Source organism: Podarcis bocagei (assembly GCF_964188305.1).
Source record: "Podarcis bocagei genome assembly, chromosome: 1".
NCBI lineage: Eukaryota > Metazoa > Chordata > Lepidosauria > Squamata > Lacertidae > Podarcis > Podarcis bocagei.
The window spans coordinates 114,702,449-114,721,648 of NC_138125.1; the positions used below are offsets into that span (position 1 = coordinate 114,702,449).

Genomic DNA, 19,200 nt, shown 5'->3' on the forward strand with positions numbered 1-19,200 from the left:
CCGATGCCGCGCTGCGGGAGGAGGCGTTCCCCCCCCGCCGCCCGGCATCGGAGCTTCGTTCCGATGCCGCGCGGCGGGAGGCGTTCCCCCCTCGCCGCCCGGCATCGGAGCTTCGTTCCGATGCCGCGCGGCGGGAGGAGGCGTCCCCCCCCCCGCCGCCCGGCATCGGAGCTTCGTTCCGATGCCGCGCGGCGGGCGGAGGTCCGAGGACAGTGGGGAAGACGCGCTGCGCTTCCCCGCTGTCCCGGAGATTTCCCTATGGGCTGTCGTCTTGCGAGGCAAGCCTATAGAGAAATTCGTTTTGCGAAGCGCCTCCAAAACGGAAAACCCTTTCGTCTAGCGGGTTTTCCGTCTTGCGAGGCGTTCGTCTTGCGGGGTACCACTGTAAATACATTACTTCTGGTAAATGAGCCACCATAGCCACTAGAGGGCTGTGAAAAATTGAGAAGATGGTGAAATGGCAATTTTGTAGGCTCACTGATCTCCATGTCAACTAATTTAATATACATCACCACCTGCCAGCAATGCCCATCAGTTAACTGGAAAAAACACCTTGTGGGAGCACTTAAACAGGGTTTTAAATAAAGGTAACAGCTGGTTCTCTCGTCACAAAAGGCATCCATTTGCTGATGTACTAGATCTGCACAGTAGCTAGGCAATACTTATTCTAGGACACCAAGTGTTTTAAGTTGTGCTCTGTATTTGAGTAGTACCCTCACTAGTGAATAATCTTCTTGCATCTCCCTTATTACGAGTATGTGAGCGTGCAAGACCATACAGGAAATCTCCTCATACACTGCATTCAGACCTTGCCATAACTCCATTGACAGAGGACTACAAAATCACAATTTCCAATTTTTAAACCCATGTAAGCATGTTTACTTCCCAGGCAAAAGTATGCACTGATTTCAGTGCTGAAGGATAGAATTGTTTTAGTAGCTGCCTCCCCAATCGTGATCACTGATGGACCGCCCCACCCAATATACATACACACATTCAAGAGTAAATATGCTAGGCAGGCTGTAAATGATGATTCCTACTTCACACACTATGTACAAAAATAGAGGATATTTCTGTTGGTTTCTGCTTTCCTTCACTGTGCAGCGAAAGGGCTTGTCACGAGACAGGTGTTTACATTCCACAGTCTGTACTGTTGGAGTTTCTCACGGGAAAGGGAAGCTGGATGTGACGTACACTGGTTTCCTGTTTTTCACTGTGTGATTCTCTCCGAGCTGTCGAGGAGAGAGGATGCATTTTCTGCTCCGGCAGAGGCAAGATGTCTTTCTGTAATATACCAGCTTTGAACTGTAAATAAAAGCAATATAGAGTATGCAGCACGTACTCCTCATCCTTCCGCTGGGCACAGGACTCTGCTTTAAACCAACAATTTCACTCACCTTTTCTAGTGAAAAATGTAGGCAAAGTGCTGTTCCTTTACAGATTTATACAGATGACCAACATCTGTAAGGTTCTCTCACCCCTTTGTAACAAAGGCAGAATTTTCAAACTTTTCCAGCTCAGCTCCCTTTCCAAGTTTACACCTTCTGCCCCCCACTCCCCAAGTGTCAATCATCTCCTCCATGAGTATCTAAGGGTGAGGAACCTGTGATTCCCCCAGATTCCAACTCCCAGCAGCCTCAGGCTGCTTGGTCAATGGTCAAGGATAATGGGAACAGCTGGAGTTTCCTCTCCCCAGGCCTACAAAAATCGTTTAAGCACAGCTGTGTCCACTGCAGACTATCCAGGACTTTGGGTGGTGGGTAAGATATGCGTCTAAGGGTCTTTACACCCACTCTTTGTTCATTTCAAACCTGGGTCCCATCCCACAATTTGGGAACTATCAAACTAGAGCTCCCAATTATCCACTTGGGACAAAACATTTCTAGGCACGGTTAAAAATTCATTAATCTCTAAAAAACAACTAAACACAAAAAAAGGGCCACAAAGCAAAGTCATGACTATAACATGACTAGAAAGATATACCACACCATACCACCTGACTAGATTAAGTTTGGGATCCCCCATCCCTACAGTTTTGGACGCATATGAAAAGATGACTATTACAGTGGTTTCCTAACTATATTTCAGGGAATCCTGGAGTACCTGGGAAGCTTCTCAAGGATCCCTTAATGAAAATATCTTTGGTGGCAATCAAGTTTACAACTGCAGAGAAACAGTGGGAACACCTCAGCCTCAGTTGAAGTAGGGGGAACACAAAATCTAGCAAACTATGAAAATTTGAAAGCCACTATTTTGCTAAACTACGTGTAGAAATTTCAACTACTCTAAAATTTTGTGAGACTTCCCCCAGTTTAATATGTCTTGTACCATATTACTTAGTAAGAAATTTGGGGGAAGTCATCTTTCAACCAAGGCTATTTATAATTTTACAAAACACTGCCAAATGCAGGAATATGGCTGAAATTAATATTTAGTCAGGAAACATGTTATAGTTCTGGAAGAGAACATTTCATAACACACGGTACATGAGAAAATTAAGAGCTGCAGAGCCACTGATTTACAAGAATTCCCATGTTATATGATCTAGATGCGTTTTCTCCATGTGGTTCACTGCACACTGCAATTAAACAGAGGATTCAATCTCAACATGATCTTGTCTTTTCCTTCACTATAACTGAACTTGAATACAAAGTTATTCAATGTCTTTTGGAAAATAATAGCACAAGTATAAACACAATCATCCACTACAATTCAAAAGGCTAACCCACTTTCAGGACAGAGGAATCAAAGAATGTGTCTTATTAAGGTTTGTTTGGCATAGTAATGCTACTTCAAAAATAAGCAGGTCACATTAGCCACAACTGAAAATGGCTGGGTCTGCTGTTTAATCTTCAGTCTACATTTTAGAGAGGAAAGTTTTCCAAACTTTTGAAAAAGAGAATAACATCAAGATGCTCAACAACATTTACTCTTCATTTTCCTTGAAAACAAGCATACTGCAGTGCTAAAAAAAATAATTCAAGTGCTTTTTAAAAAATAAAAAGCAGGATGTATGACAAACGGAAGCCCACAACTCTACTTGGTTCTGGAAAAATTAAGGCAGATAAGCAAGACATTGTGATTCAAATGAATCTCAACTCAATAAGAGGTCTGCATGAAAAAAGTGAGCAATGAAGGAGACGGCGAAAAATAAAGTACACATAAAATATATAAGCAACCCTACAGATCCCACTTAGGTATAGGCTGATCCAAGTTTTTCTATTTTAATCCAGCCACAGGCTGGGAAGGTTCTATGAACTTTGATAGCTAGTCCATTAACATTCAGTTCTACAAATCAATCTTCAGCATTATCTTATTTAGCATTATGTTTTAACTCCCCCCCCCCCCCCAGTACTGGATGAAGCATTACCTCTCACCAGCTGGACAGATTAGTCAAGGCATTTTCAGTTTCCAGTGTTCACAATATCCCTTCCAAGTAATTTTCCATTTTTTAAAAAAATCTATCTAGAATTTCTAGATTTTAGTACTTGGGTCATATAGCAACATATCCCATTCGTACTAAAATATGGGACTAAAACACTTTTGAAATGAACGAGGCTATATTCACATTCTAAGCCAAAGGTCTATGCCACATGAAATGTAACATTTGTCTGAAAGCTCTCTCCACATCACTGGTTTGCAAGCTACTCTGCCAGAAAAACTGCTAAACTTTGCTACAAAAAATACAAAGCGAGTTGCTGTATTTAATGTTGAACTACCTGGGCTAACACATTTTTTTAAAATACCACTGTGATATGGTATTTGTCTTTTCAACATTACAGCTAAATTCAAATCCATTTGGCTCTGTAGTCCAAAGAATGCAGGAATCTCCTGCTTTGATTGCTGAAAGCAGAATTCCAGTACTACTAATTCCCAAATCTCACAAAATTTACACTACATACAAATGGATATGCCTGAAAACCAGAAAGAATGATGAAGTCATGGCAAGTACATTTTGCATATACTGGGATTTTTCAGCAGGCAGAAGAAGCAGCCTTTTCACACACAGAGGCAATCTATAAATTACACTTTAAACTGCAATTAATCATACTTGCAGAAGTGCTTTTGTTTAGGTCTACTGCATATTTGCAAAACATGCACATACACTAATGTAGAACCAACATGGTTTGTTTTTTTAACCAGATAGTCTTTATTTACACCTTGGTGGATTAACTTAAAAATTTAGAAGCAGGGACCATACTTGTGTGATTTTATGAATCTCTACCTTAGGTATCTGTTTGGTCAAATAATCAAAAGCAATTCCAGCACTTTTAAGAACACAGCCATTTCAACCTGTTATCACTTCGACTTACAGTATTGTAGCACAAACTTAATCACTCAAAATACTTATTTCAAATGCAGTTCTACTGAAGGAATTCTTGGCCTCTTCCTGGACTTGGTAGCAACACACCCCTTCACACATCCTGGAAAAGTTGTGATCGACTTCCTACTTTGGCGGGGATTTCATTACGTCATTGTACATTAAGAGAGTTCTTTCTCAGTGTACTATCTGGGAAGTTTATTAAGCTGGTTAAGACTGAATCAGGAAAAAATTGGGGGGAAAGATATTTCTGTTTAATGTTTTTTTCCCCAGAATCATGTGAGGAACCAAGAGTACTCCACATAAAAAATGGAGAGAGTATTAACGTCAAGTAGATTTAAATTCATATGCTGCTTGTTCATTCCTCTAAATCAAGTGTGTTTAGTTCTTCTTCTAATTCTTCCAAATCCTCGCCAGTAAAAAGATTTTCATCGACTGGGACTGCATCAATTACTCCATTTTCCTGGGTGCCCTCCATGTCGCTGTCAGCTTCCAAATCACTTTGTTCTCCATTCTCCAGTCCACCTCCAGAAGCTTCACTCAACTTGTTATCTGAAAGTGAAAAGAATTTGTACTATGTACCATTTCAACACCTATTTTTCCTGCTGATGTTAAGCAGGCTAAGAAAATTGGCTACACAACTCTAGAAAGTGAGGCTGATGTATCTGAAAAATATATATTGGATTCCAATGAAGGAATTCTATTAGCGCTAGGAATTCCATTTGTGCAATCAAACATTTGTGCCCTCCCTAAATGTGCTCAAGGAGTGGGGGAAACCCCAAAACAGATTTAGGGAGTCTGTGGGGAAGGGAGAGGAAGGAGAAGTTCCATTGCACAGCTGGAAGTTTGTGTGCTAATCGAACTACTTTGTTAGATACTTCTCAGAGTGAGCAAACCACCCTTATATTTGTTCTGTGATTTTTTTGTGTGTTTTGCTTTTTCCTAATGGTGGCAGAGGGCAAAGGAATATCAGGCCTCTCTCCATAGACCCGGTTTAAAGATCAGTTGGTAATTTAGCTTCTACTCTTTCTGAACAGTTTCCATTCAAGCTTGTCATTTTAAGAACTATGTGACCAGGCAGAGGGCCTTCTTGGTAGTGGCACCCACCCTGTGGAACACCCTCCCATCAGATGTCAAGGAAATAGGCAACTATCTGACTTTCAGAAGACATCTGAAGGCAGCCCGATTTAGGGAAGTTTTTAATGTTTGATGTTTTATTGTGTTTTTAATTCTGTTCGGAGCCGCCCAGAGTGGCTGGGGAAACCCAGCCAGATGGGTGGGGTATAAATAATAATGATAAATAATAATAATAATAATAATAGTTGATGCCTGCTTGTTTTCCACTCCCTATCATCCCCACCCCTTTTTCTCATGTCTTTTAGATTCCAAACTTGTAGGCCAGTAATGTTCTCTTTTTAATATGTGTATAGTGACTATACAATTTTAGCAGCTTCAGAAATAATGTGTTCCAAAGAAAACCACAGCAAGAGCTAGAAAATGGATATTAAATATGCCAATGCATTTTCCCATAGTCTCTATCCTGAAGATTTCAGAAAGAATGAGAAATGGACAGGAGGGGAATGGGGAAATGAGTGACATTATCGTTACAAAGATGAAATTTAATTTTCATGCTGGTAATGGATACCAGCCAGATGGGAAGGGTATAGATTTTTTAAAAAATTATCATCATCATCATCATCATCATCATCATCATTATTGTTGTTATTATTATTACACAATCCATATTCCACTATATAGAGCTGGATGGGTCATAATGGATACAATGTTATATATCATTATACATGTCGGTGTACAGGAAAGATACATAAGTAACTTTTTAAAAGAGATAACCACCTACCCAAGTTAATGTTTTGCAATCTATTCCATATACAAACTGCAAGGATAAATTAAAAACATAGGAGGAGTCACACACTGTGGCACGAAACATTAAAGCATGGGCATAGCCAGGATTTATGCTGGAGGGGGCAAAACCTCAGTTAAATAAGTATTTTTTATTGATTTTCTTGATTTGGGGGGGGGCAGCTGTCTCCCCTGCCTACACCCATGCATTAAAGGTTGAATCCAATAATGGAATTACATTTGTGCCAAGGACTTCCACTTTAACAATGGAATTTCCTCTGCCCCCAAATCTGCTCTGGTGAGTTGGGGGAACCCCTAGAAGGGATCAAAGGGAGTGTGTGGGAGGAATGGAAAGGCAGTTCCGATGTGCAAGGGCAAGTTCTTGCATAAATAGGACAGCTTCATTGACTACAATCCTGAATATATCAATTAAAATCCTGAATATATCCATAACCTATCAAAATTTAAATACTACTGCAGATCTTCAGAATACACAAATCTTACCATCTTTTTCAGCCGAAGTGTATGTGCTAAATCGTTCCAGACTTGCTACTGTAATTCCAGTCTCATCTACGGCTTTTGGAACATACAGGTTCAAGTCCACATCATTTACATCCACCTGCTCATCAACCTGAAAGGGGGAAAAGGTTATTTTAATTTTACTTACAGCAGAATCAGTGTAGGCTTTAAGTCCCACTGCATTCAGTGCAGCTGACCCACAGCAGATCATGCTGTGATCCAAAGGCACCTGGTACATAGTGGTCCCTAATAATGCTACAGTTCATTATGTAAGTTCCTCAACCATGGAAATAAGGTTATTCTTTGGTTGTCTTGAGATTGCATACAATACTCTTGGATCTCCTTTACCTCATCTTCACCTGTTCCTTGAATATAACGGGTGTCATCTGCTTCTTCATCATCTGCATCGACCAGCTCTGGCCGGAACTCAAACACTTCACGCCCACTGATCTAGTCAGAGAGAAAGAGCACCATATGAAACAGTAATGCACATTTGAGAGTTCGGAACATTTCGCTTCACTGAAAAATGTTTGCCTGTGTGTCATTACATGACTTTAATGTTATAGATCAGGCCACACAGAACTTACCACCAGTGCTTTGCCAGCCTTAAAGTCTGCTTTCCTTCTTTCCATATCTTGCTCAGCCTTATTAATTTTTTCTTGTCTTTTCCTTTTCTTCCATGCCAGAAAAGACTCTAAAGTAATTTTAGTAACATTTGCTCCTAAGGCTGCACGCTGTAAGAGAAAACATTATTAACCGAGCACGCTTTTAGAAGATTCATTTTTTCTCTCCAGTACATTAAGAAAAAGCCTTAAAGCAATTAAATACAGCCCTTCTGCAGAAGCTTTTGTTCTATGAATCTTAGCAAATCTCCATTATTGTTCTCATAGTTTCCTCTGAGCCTGCAAGGAGCTAGTAAACATGAAAGACAGCCAGAATAAAGAATTACCTAATGTCAAAAAGACTAGATGATGCACTAATACCCATAAATGTTCTTCTCTGAGTAAACATTTTCCAAGTACATGGCAAGCCACATTTATTAGTAATCAGATATTTAACATGAAGTGCTACACTGTATTCAGTTTGAATATATGAACACATTTTTTAAAAAAGTAAACATAGCTGTCCCTTGGAGACAGGAAATCAGTACTGATTCCTGATGTTGCAGAAATTGATTTTTTTTAAACCTAACTAAAGTATTACAAAAAAATCTGCTGTGATCCAATAAATCTACTCCAATTATAGATAGAAATTGCTAAATTTTACTGAAATAAGCCTTAAAAAAAATTAAAGTGTCCATATTAAGGCTCAGGTATACAAAAATCCAGTTAACTAAAGACTCCTCATTGCTAAAATAACCTCATAACATCAAAGTAACAAACTACTGTATTTTTATAGAGAAAATGACTACAACGTTACCTCTTTTTCTATTAGATCTTCTAAAGAAATTTCTTCTTCCTTTTCTTCTTTCTTCTTGTCCTTCTTGAGTACGAAGCCAGGAGGGAGCGCATGGCGGTACATACAGTTGTCTCCTCCACCAGGACAGACCCAAAACCATCCATATTTATTGTTTTCAATAGCATCGAGGAAATACTTGCAGACCTGCATGGAACATTTATTATCACACATGGTCTTCATTTTATAGACACAATAGGCAGAATGAATCTTAGGCTCTGGTCACCAAACCACGTGTCTATGCCAAACCACTGGTCCTGCTAGCTTGGGATGATGGGAGCTGTAGACCAGAAATGGCTGGAGACCCAAGTTTGGGAAACGCTGCACTACACAGTGGATGAACTTATCATAGTATGACAATTAAATCTATATTCACTCAGCAATTGTACCTATTTTTAAAGTTATCAGATGCAGTGAGCGAGATTCAATCAATGAGTCCTATAAGTGGAAATTTTGTATAACAACTTCAGCTTTTGCAGTGGGGCAAAAACATTCCTCCTCCCTACTGCATCCCCCCCAAATTGGGACTGAGATAACCCCTGCAACAGCATGTAAGGGAAGAAGAGGGGGATCATTCTGTCTGGCAAATTGAAATGCTTGCCCTGATGGAACTGTTACCTTAGCGTGACACTGAATTTCTTCCAGAACCCCTAAATGTATGACATGTATAAATCAATCATGACTGAATGCAGTGGTTACATAGCAGAATCTGGCACAATATGGAGAAATGTTAAGTTCTCTTGACTTTGGCAGCAAATGCAGGAAACCCCCCACTAAGGAGTCTATACATTCAGCTGGGCTTAGAATGTATAGAGCAGCATTCCTTACTACTCTGGCTTTATGGCAAACATTTCCAAAAACTCAAGGAGTTAAAAAGAATTGGTGAAAATGACATAGGAAGGCCATTATCTCAACAAAGGGTAAAATCCTCAATGAGTGTATGCAACAACTTGTGTACATCTGAGCTAGCTCTCTGGTTTAATGGTTACCTTTAGTCAAAAAAGTATACATTTATATTGATTTGGAAGAATAAGACCTCCATGGAACCATTTTTACCTAGGAAAGTAGTATCATGTTTCAATCATTGTTCTTTGATTTGCAGGTTACGGTGATTATCTACTTTTAAATAAAATCAAGTTTGAGATTACAGTCTATGAAATAATTTTGTGACACCACAGAATTGCCATCTATATGTCATTGTACTATACAGTGAACAGCAATTACACCTTATAACTAAATTTTTTAAATTGGAATTTTATTTACAACATAACACAAGCCCTCCAGCCCCCAATACTCAAATTTAATAGTAATGGGTTATAAAACTAGACTTCCAGACTCCATTTGCTGAATCAACTACAGTGGTGCCTCGCAAGACGAAATTAATCCGTTATGCGAGTCTCTTCGTCTTGCGGTTTTTTCGTCTTGCGAAGCACGGCTATTAGCGGCTTAGCGGCTATTAACGGCTTAGCAGCTTTAAGAAAAAGGAAACAAACTTGCAAGACGTTTCGTCTTGCGAAGCAAGCCCATAGGGAAATTCGTCTTGCGGAACGACTCAAAAAACGGAAAACTCTTTCGTCTAGCGAGTTTTTCGTCTTGCGAGGCATTCGTCTTGCGGGGCACCACTGTAATTATCACACATAAGGTTTTGATCAACACTAGTAAATAGTATAGTTTCAAAACAAGAGTACTTGTAATTATTATGGACTGGATTTTAGCTATATTGTACTAATAACTACATAAAGTAATTACATCTCTGAGCTACTTCTCATTCTATTTAGTATTGTTTATCGTACCTTGGCATTATCATATAATGTCACCAGGTGGTCCCTGAGCTATTTTGTCCTTAAAAGTTCAAGCTGTTGACATAGTATTTTTTTAACAATTCAGCTTATTTGCATCACAGCTTATTTTCAGTCACAAGTCACACAATAAGAATATCCTGTCATTTTATAAACTTTTTTTCTGCTAAAAATGAGGTATGTAATATATAAGATTTAAACTAGGTATTCCAATACAAAACAAGACAGACATACTATTTGGGTTTTGGGTTTCTTCTTTTCAGCTTCACCATGCTTCTTGTTCACTACCTCCTCCAGTTTCTTTTCATCCCAGTTATCCATTGTGTCTACATATAGCAGCAAAACATTTCATTATACAAGGGAAGGACTAAGCTTGTTCAACACCACCAGCAAAGCTCTCCTATATAAATATTTGAATTCTACCTTTGTGTTTATACTGCAAGTGGCATATTAAAAAGATGTAAGCCAGAAGGAATTAAAAGTGCAAAGGGAGGCAGGGCTAAGATGAAGACAAATAGCGAAATATTTGGATGAAGCAACAAGAGGAATTAATGAATTCAAGGAAAGATCAAAATAATTACCTTAGAAAACCAGGTTCAGGTATCAAAACCAACTAACTAGTAAGTCCAAACTCTTGTGAAGTGGGAAAAAAAGAAAAGCTTCCAAATTGCTCCTCTTAGCCACGCCAGAGGAAGGGGTTGGGTGCATGAGTCCAAAGTTTGCACAGGTTTGTTCATGTAACACCAATCCATAATTTAGCACTGCATCTGAATTATGCTGAAGCATGTTCACAGGAGTCTTTTCCTAAGTGCTATGTTTATAAATATAGCCACTGATCAATTTGCAGCTCTCTTATTTTACATTCATTCTCCCAGAGTAAAAGCACAAGACAGTGCCAAGAGACACCATTATCTAGGACAGGGGCAGGGAACATTTTCTGGCCACTGGGCCAGATCACTCTCTTCACATCCTGGTGGGCCAAATGTGACAGATGAATGCAGCTCCTATGACATCACTATGCCAGCTGATGCTGCACTTTGAACTCCCAACTGTTGAGACTTCCAAAATCAGTATTGTTTTAAAGCCTTTGCTGTTTGCAAAGGGAAAAAAAATTCCCAAGATGGACCCCCTGGCACAACGAGACAGGCTCATGGGCTGGAGAGTCACCATCCCAGATCAAAGAGCTCCATTTCTTCATTTTAACCAATTTTAACCCTGGTTTAAATGCTTATAAAAATTGAAAGCACAGACCACAGTGAATCTGTAGAAATGCAGGTAATTTGTCCTTTACATAAGTATGTATGAAAATCCAATGAAGAGAAGAACCACCTATTTAGACTTGCATTTATATCTACTTCCTCAAAGACATGATTTGTTCTAAAAACTACAACAGAAAAACAATTTGTCAGCAATTTTCAAGAAGTAGCCTACCCTTTTCAAGATCTTCATCTCTGGCATCAATGTAAACACTTCTCTTTTCACACTTTCTCTCCAAAGTCAAGTCATGAGAAAATTTGCACTTGTCCCCTTTTGTGCATTGCCCTTGCTTGAAGAAAGCACAGACTACTGATTTTGGATCGGCACCTGCAAGATATGCTGATTATTTAGTAACTTTCCAGATTAAGTAATACATAAATCTGAGATGCACTGAGGCAGGAAAATGGAAGTCATCCAAAGAAAGCTTGCCTTTACTGATTTTCTGTGCGGCAACCACAGGTTTGAAAAGCTCATTCAGTTCCTGTAATTCTTTCTTCTTATCATCTTTCTTTAGTTTCTTGTCACCTTCTGCTTGACCAGCCTAAAACAACACACAGAACAGGTATTTACAAGACCAGCGAGAGTGTGTAAGTGCATACCACAACTCTTAAAACAAAGTGCATGATACAATATCCATAAAACATAATTCATAATGGCCTTTTTCCAGACATTATAAGCGGAACGAGCCTGTGCATAACCTGGGCTTGTGTGTTTCCCTCTCCTCTCTGGTGCAGCTGTGAGGAGTTTGAAAGCATTTTCTTTCATTTTTAACTAACCATATTTTGTCATTTTATTGTTGCTATTATCTATTTTTGTACAGATATTATATATTAATTGTACAAGTATTTAATTACTTTTCAATTATTCTTTCTTTGTTTTTCATTTTTTCTATTTCATCTGTAAACCACATTGAGTCCCAGTCTGGGAAAAAGACGAGATATAAATAAATACAATAAAAAATTTTAAAAGACACATTAATATATTTTGAACTGTTCCATGTAGCCCAAGGGCTATCTATAGCCCATCACCTCTTTTTCTGCTATGAGTATGGCCTAATCTCACAATACATCCATAAGCATAATGGCTGCCCCCTAACACAAATTTATCCAACAAAGAATGACCTAACTTAATTGTCTCATCTTCTGACAGCTCCACACTCCTATGATGCAACATAATAGAAAAAGCAATCACATTATAACAAGTGCAAAGAGAGAACAGTGAAGCCAAGCAAACATTTACTTACCTGCCGTGGGTTTTGCTGACCAAACTTAACTTGATGGGTCACAGCCTTGATAAACTTTTGTTGTTTCGCTCCTTTCTTATTCTTCAAGCCAAAGGTTTTGTCCTAATTTGAAAGGTTTGTAGGAATGTTATTAGCTAGCATGATTTTTCAATGTGTAGAAAATGTAGTTTAACACTCATTCACTTTTAGTGCACATCTGTTTAGTCAAACACTTAAAACTCTAAATAAAACCTTTTTGCTTTTAACTCTGTTAGAAAATAAATACATTTTAACTGCTATCTAGTGACCAAAACCACCAATTCTAGTATAAATCTCCCATGAAGGCTCTTTACAGGTCAGTTTAAATCATATGCATCTGTCTTGCAATGTGTATCTAATATTCTCTTCAGTGATAAAATCTGATGATTCAATAGAGCTATGCAAATAAAGGAGGGTGAGCCTACCCAGTTATCAAGAAATTTTTAGTAACTACGGGACTGTGATAATTCTTTTTAAAAGAACTTAAAGGTTTCTGAGTTCATGGATTAGAACAAACTACAATTTAGAATTACAATAACCATGTTTAGATGACCAATTAAAATGGAAGCAAAATATTCTGCATGCAGAGGACGTTACTGACAACAATATACAACTGATTTGGGCACAATATTCTGTAACATGGTCCCAATTGCTACTGTAATAGCAGTACATTTATAATTATAATTTCAAATTTTCTACAATATTAATTTTGCCACATATAACATATATGGCCTTTTCTCTTTGAATTCATCTCTGTTGAACTGCTAAACAGGAATACCTATTCATTCAAAAAAGAAAGTTTTTTTGCAATTGAAATTGCTCCAGTGTTAAAAGAACCAACACTTTTCATCTAAAAGTTTTAAAAGATGTACATCATGTGGATCATATTTAGGCAAAGTAACATAGCAATTCACCTTTCACTTCTAACACTGTCATAACTTAATATGGTGTGTTATGTGTACTGGTTAAATTATTTGAATGTCAGGGTTAAAGTCTAAAGAACAGCCTTATTTTATAATACTATTATATTAATAATATCAAGGAACATTTTTGTTTTGGTTCAAAATCCATCTATCAGTCTGACTCCAATATTTCATCTGGTTTAGAATATTTCATCTGGTTTATGGGTATCACCATATGGTTATTAGCATTACAATTCCATACCAATGCATGTTCACTCAGAAGTAGAAACCGCACAGGGTGTTCAATGACTTTGATTAGTTTAAACATGATCACTCAGTAATAAACCAGAGTAAGTTGTGTGGGTTTTACTCCGAAATGCACACAGCTCTCTTAATCCCACCATTACAAATTGTTTTGTATCTTTCAGTACTTTACTTTTTTGAAGAGATGCTGGAGGGCTTATCCACCTGAAAACATGACCCTTTGATCAGGAATTTGGAAGCCTTTCCCATAATAATGATGTGTAGGAATTTTACCACCATAGTTCAGTGTACAGAGTACATGTTTTGTATGACTTGCATGAGAAAGGGTCCAAGTTCAATCCCTGGCAAATATGTAGGGCTAGGAAAGGCCTCATTAAAAGTATGCCAACCAATGTATACAATCCCAGACTGGATGAATCAATGACCTGACTATAGAAGGAAGTTAAGTTCAGGCATTGGAAACAAATGCCTGGGCTCAGCCTTTTTATTTACTACCATGCCACTTTCAAAATAATACTGAAATATACCCTCTGAAAAATAATACTGATAGAAAAATATGAGGCATATAGTCCTGTGCATTACTCCAAAGATGGCGTTGTTTAAGAGATATCCAGTACCTAAAGGTAAAGGTAAAGGGACCCCTGACCATTAGGTCCAGTCGTGACCGACTCTGGGGTTGCGGCGCTCATCTCACTTTATTGGCCGAGGGAGCCAGCGTACAGCTTCAGGGTCATGTGGCCAGCATGACTAAGCCGCTTCTGGCGAACCAGAGCAGCACACGGAAACGCCGTTTACCTTCCCGCCGGAGAGGTACCCATTTATCTACTTGCACTTTGACATGCTTTCGAACTGCTAGGTTGGCAGGAGCAGGGACCGAGCAACGGGAGCTCACCCCGTTGCGGGGATTCGAACCATGACCTTCTGATCAGCAAGTCCTAGGCCAGGGGTCTTCTGATCAGCAAGTCCTAGGCCAGGGGTCACGCACTGTCCCGACGTCACCTTCCCACCCACTGTCAGATCGCGGCTCCGGAGATATATTTGTTTTAAATGTCGCAATGGTTTTGCGGCTCCCAGTTGTTTTTTTCTTCGGAAACGGGTCCAAGTGGCTCTTTTTGTCTTAAAGGTTGCAGACCCCTGTCCTAGGCTCTGTGGTTTAACCCACAGCACCACCTGCGTCCAGTACCTATAGCTTCTTTAAAACAGGTGGCTAAGCTGTGGGCCTTCCTGATTCTGTGGGGACTCCCAATTCCCATCAGCCCAAGCCAATCTGGCCAAAGGTTAGGGATGACAGGAGTGATAATACATCAACATCTGGCAGGCCACATGTTCCCCAGCAATGCTTTAAAGCCTTGTAATAATTAACAGGAGCAGAGAGCACATAAACAGGAATGGCAATACTAATTTATGATGCCACCTGAGGATCTTGGACTCGGCTCAGGACCAGAATTAGTGCAGCCTCCGAAACCTGTACTGGGTGCCAAGTCCAGCCAAGGGAAGCGAAGCAGGTAATTACAGAGAGGTGGCATCTTCACTACCCTGCTAAAAGTTGCCTACCTCTTTGTCTGGATCGCACAAAATCAGAACACAAATTGGGGGGGGGGCTCCTGGTTTATTGGTTCTCTAGACGAAAACACCCACCACCCCAGAACATGTCTGGGAGAAATGACATGAGCTGAAACTTCCCCCTTCCTAAAATGTTAGCTTTCTACATGCAGGGTACACATTGGGTAGGTTTGGAGGCCACGCTGTTAAAAAGCTTTCCCTGCAGTCCTTAGTGGTACAGCCCCAAAACAGAGCTTGACCCCCCCACGATAATTGGGCCTAAAATGTCTCACCTCGATGATCTTCTCCTTCTTTTTCTGATCTGCCTTTTTGTTACCCGCCCCCGATGCTGCCGGTGCCTGTTTTTTTGGGGGCATTTCGGAAAGGGGGGGAGGAGGAAGAGGAGGGAAGAGAACGGGTGGGGGGGGAAGGGAAGAAGTCGCCGCCGAGGCCCTGGAGCAAAAGCGGCCCCCACGCCTTTGCTTAACCGCCAAGCGGAGGGGATGGGGGCTCTGCTGGGGGTGGTGGTGGCGGCGGGCAAGCTGTGAGGGGAGACTGATGGAATCCACCACCGGCAGAACGAGGGCTTCGCGTTTGCGACAAGCCGTCAGTGACGGAAGCGGTAGAGCATTATGGGAACGGGAAGAGACGAGGAAAAGCCGAACGTGACGAGAGAGAGCGCGCACGCGCGCAAGAGCCTTTCCCTCCCCGGCCCGCCGCCGCTCTCGACGCTCATCGCCTCGCTCCCACAGTGCATTGCGAAACCCTGACAGGACAAGGCAAAGGGCGGAGCTTAGTTAAGCCCCACCCGCCAGAGAACCCTCCCGCGGCGTGCGATTGCGTCACGGGGGCGGGGCTTAGGTTTCCGTTGAGGGTTCGGTTTCGCCGGGTAGAGGGGAGGGGGAAAGGTTCGGAGTGCTTCTCCTCAGAGGCTGTTAGTCTGAGGTGGTCAACTGCTTGTAACGTTCGTCGCGCCTCTGCCCCTCGCTTGTGTCAAGGACAGCAAAATATCTGGAAGCCTTCTTTATTAAAAGTATGACTTCGGCCCTCCTAAAGCGTTCCGAAAACGTCCTGAGGCAAGATGAGGCAGCTGCTTCAGGCGGCAGGGCTCGCAGGGGCAGCTGATCCAGCCTCACAAGGGATGCGTCGCCTGCTGCTGGAGCTGATGTTATCTTATCTTTGACAAGGTTAATGGAATCCAATAGCCACCAAAGTTTTGAAGGATGGTGTGACAGAGAGAAGCAGAAAATTAATATTTTGGTGAAATACGCACACGGCGCACCCCCCCCTTTGTTCTACGTTCGAGGTGGCAGTCATCCCAGTCATGGGTGTGGCAGGGAGGCAAGTGTCGTCCCCCCCACTAAATCAAGTAAATAAGTAAAAAAAAAAATACTTAACTAAAAGTATACATTGTAGAAAGATTTTGACAGGTTTTTCTGAGCACGGGGTCAAAAGAAAGTAATTTAAAATAACAGTTGTTGAGAAATTTAATTTAGAATCTGCTAGACAGAGCCAGACAGGATGATGACAGATAGGTGCATAGCTTAAATCCTGGCTATGCCCACGATCCCTGTTTAGTGGTGCTTACTACATGTATGCATAGAATTGTGCTGCGTGTGTTTGCCTTTTTCTGGCTATAGGTTAATGCAGATTTCCCCTTTAAAGTTACAAACAGCTGACACCTTGTGGCCATTTGTATAAATGACAAGCACCTTTCTTTGGCGCAATATATTGCTCCCTTCAAAAAGCGTAGCTACATGGTTCAGGCTACACGTTCTCGTTTGTCTGGCGCCTCTGATGTTGTGGGTCTGAATCCAGTGCAGGAGCGTGCATCTTAGAATAGGACCTTTGACGGTATGGAAACTGAGTGGGCTGGCAAAGAAAAGCACTCTGTCTCTAAATCATTAGAGTAAAGCATTCCCACGTCACCAGTTTGTTGTGCTTCCCTTTTCTAAACTCCGCTTCTTTGCTTCACGCTCAAAAAAGGGAGCCCCGGTGTTATGTACTGAGTTGAATAGGATCCAAACTGAAGCAGTCTGATTGGTCCTAGAACAATACAGCAGTATGATTGGTTGGCAGGAACCACCCAATCATGCTCCAGATATAAGTGAATCCACAACCTGATTGGCTTACAGTAGAATTCCAGAATTAGCCGATCATGTGCAGCACACAGTGGCGTAGCGTGGGGGGTGCCAGGGGTGCCAGCCGCACCGGGCGCAACATTTTGGGGGGCGCGTTTGGCCGGCCCCCCTCAAGGAAGCGGGAACCTCTCCAAGGCACAGCGTGCCGTCGGTAGAGGAAAAAAGCCGAGCAGCAGCAGCAGCAAAGTCGGGAGGAGGAGGAGGTGGAGCGAGCCTGCTAATTCCTTGCAAAGTCGGGAGGAGGAGTAGGTGGAGCGAGCCTGCTAAGAATTCCTCGCAGCTGGCCATCCAACCTCCAGCGAAGGAGGGCCCCGCTCCACCTTCCGAGGGAGCCTGCTAGGACCCCCGGCTCCCTGCAGGTGGCTCACAACCCCCGCTAGCCCGGCCGGGGCTCGGGGAGGATGGGAGCCGCCTGCTGGGCTGGCACAGCTGCGTGTGAAGGCGCGGAGGGAGGCGCTCCCAGGGCTGCCGGCGGCCTTTCCCCGCACGCGAAGGAGCAAGGGCGGCGGCGGCGGCGAGGCTGCGCAACAGCCGCTGCGTGAGAACGAGCCCTTGCCCAGCCCGGGGGACGATCCGGAGGCCCTCTCCGAGCGCGTCGCGTGTAGCCAGCCTGCCAGCCAGGGTGGAGCAAAGCGGCGGAGTGGGGAGAGGTTGCCCTTCTTCGCACGCAACCCCCCCGTCACGCCTTAAATCCACCCTCCCACAAACTAGGAGCGAGCAGCTGAGAGGGAACAGCTGAGAGCCACGAGCAGCTTTTTCTGAAAATGCCCTTAAAAAAAAAAAAAATCCTAAAATTTATAAACCGCTTGACAGCTACAAAAGCGGTTTGCCAAGAGAATAAAACTGCCAGGAAACAGTGGTGTAGCGTGGGGGGTGCAGGGGGGGCCGGCCGCACCGGGCGCAACATCTGGGGGTTAGGGTTAGGGGGCGCAAATCCACGGGTTAGGGGGCGCAAATTACTTGCCTTGCCCCGGGTGCTGACAAGCCACGCTACGCCACTGGCAGCACATTGTGTAAATAATGTATATAAAGCAGATACTTTGAGGGGACTTTCATTCATTCCTCCTCACCACTATGAGCTGAATAAAGAGCATGAAATCACTTTGCGACTCTGAGTATATATCACCCTGTCTCAGTACAGTACATGGGGAAAAAAATGGAGCAAGCAAGTGATACAGCACATAATGATGAAGTCAAGCTGAGAGAGGTGTGCAGTATGGTAATGGGTGAGAACATGTGTAATGCATGTGTGATTGAGATATGGATGGATGGATGTTGTTTGTTGTTGTTGTTTAGTCGTTTAGTCATGTCCGACTCTTTGTGACCCCATGGACCAGAGCACGCCAGGCACTCCTGTCTTCCACTGCCTCCCGCAGTTTGGTCAAACTCATGCTGGTAGCTTCGAGAACACTATCCAACCATCTCGTCCTCTGTCATCCCCTTCTCCTTGTGCCCTCCATCTTTCCCAACATCAGGGTCTTTTCCAGGGAGTCTTCTCTTCTCAATGGATGGATGTGGGCACATGCAAATGTGCAGTTTGTCTGTGTTGAGAAAGAATATAGTATGTAGTTCTGTGTGTGCATTTGTATGTTTTGGTCATGTCTGTTTTGGGCAACTATTGTGGCTACTTAACTGTGAAACTAGTATTTTACCCTTTCCTTCTGTTCAGCTTTTTTTTTTAGTGTTTTTGTGTGCTGGTGTTTTTAATAATTGGAACAATATGCAAATACATCATACTCAGAGTACATCCATTGAAATCAATGGATTTAAGTTATTAACCCTATTGATTCAATAGGTCTCATCTGATTGCAAATAATGCTGGCTATAACCCTTGGGTTTTATTATGGGGTGGGGAACGTCCAGTCTGTAAGTCAAGAGC

At 41.9% G+C, this 19,200-nt stretch overlaps 1 protein-coding gene across 1 annotated transcript; it reads right to left on the reverse strand.

The window, feature by feature from the left end:
• Positions 1–4,126: 4,126 nt before the first annotated feature.
• Positions 4,127–15,902, reverse strand: ZC3H15 (zinc finger CCCH-type containing 15). Its single transcript, XM_081181450.1, has 10 exons — positions 15,474–15,902; positions 12,455–12,556; positions 11,641–11,752; positions 11,386–11,538; positions 10,189–10,280; positions 8,120–8,302; positions 7,288–7,434; positions 7,049–7,150; positions 6,686–6,812; positions 4,127–4,873 (listed from the first exon to the last, which is right to left on the reverse strand). The coding sequence occupies exons 1-10, from the start codon at positions 15,555–15,557 to the stop codon at positions 4,680–4,682; spliced, it is 1,296 nt and encodes a 431-aa protein (XP_081037576.1). The 5' UTR covers positions 15,558–15,902; the 3' UTR covers positions 4,127–4,679.
• Positions 15,903–19,200: the final 3,298 nt, after the last annotated feature.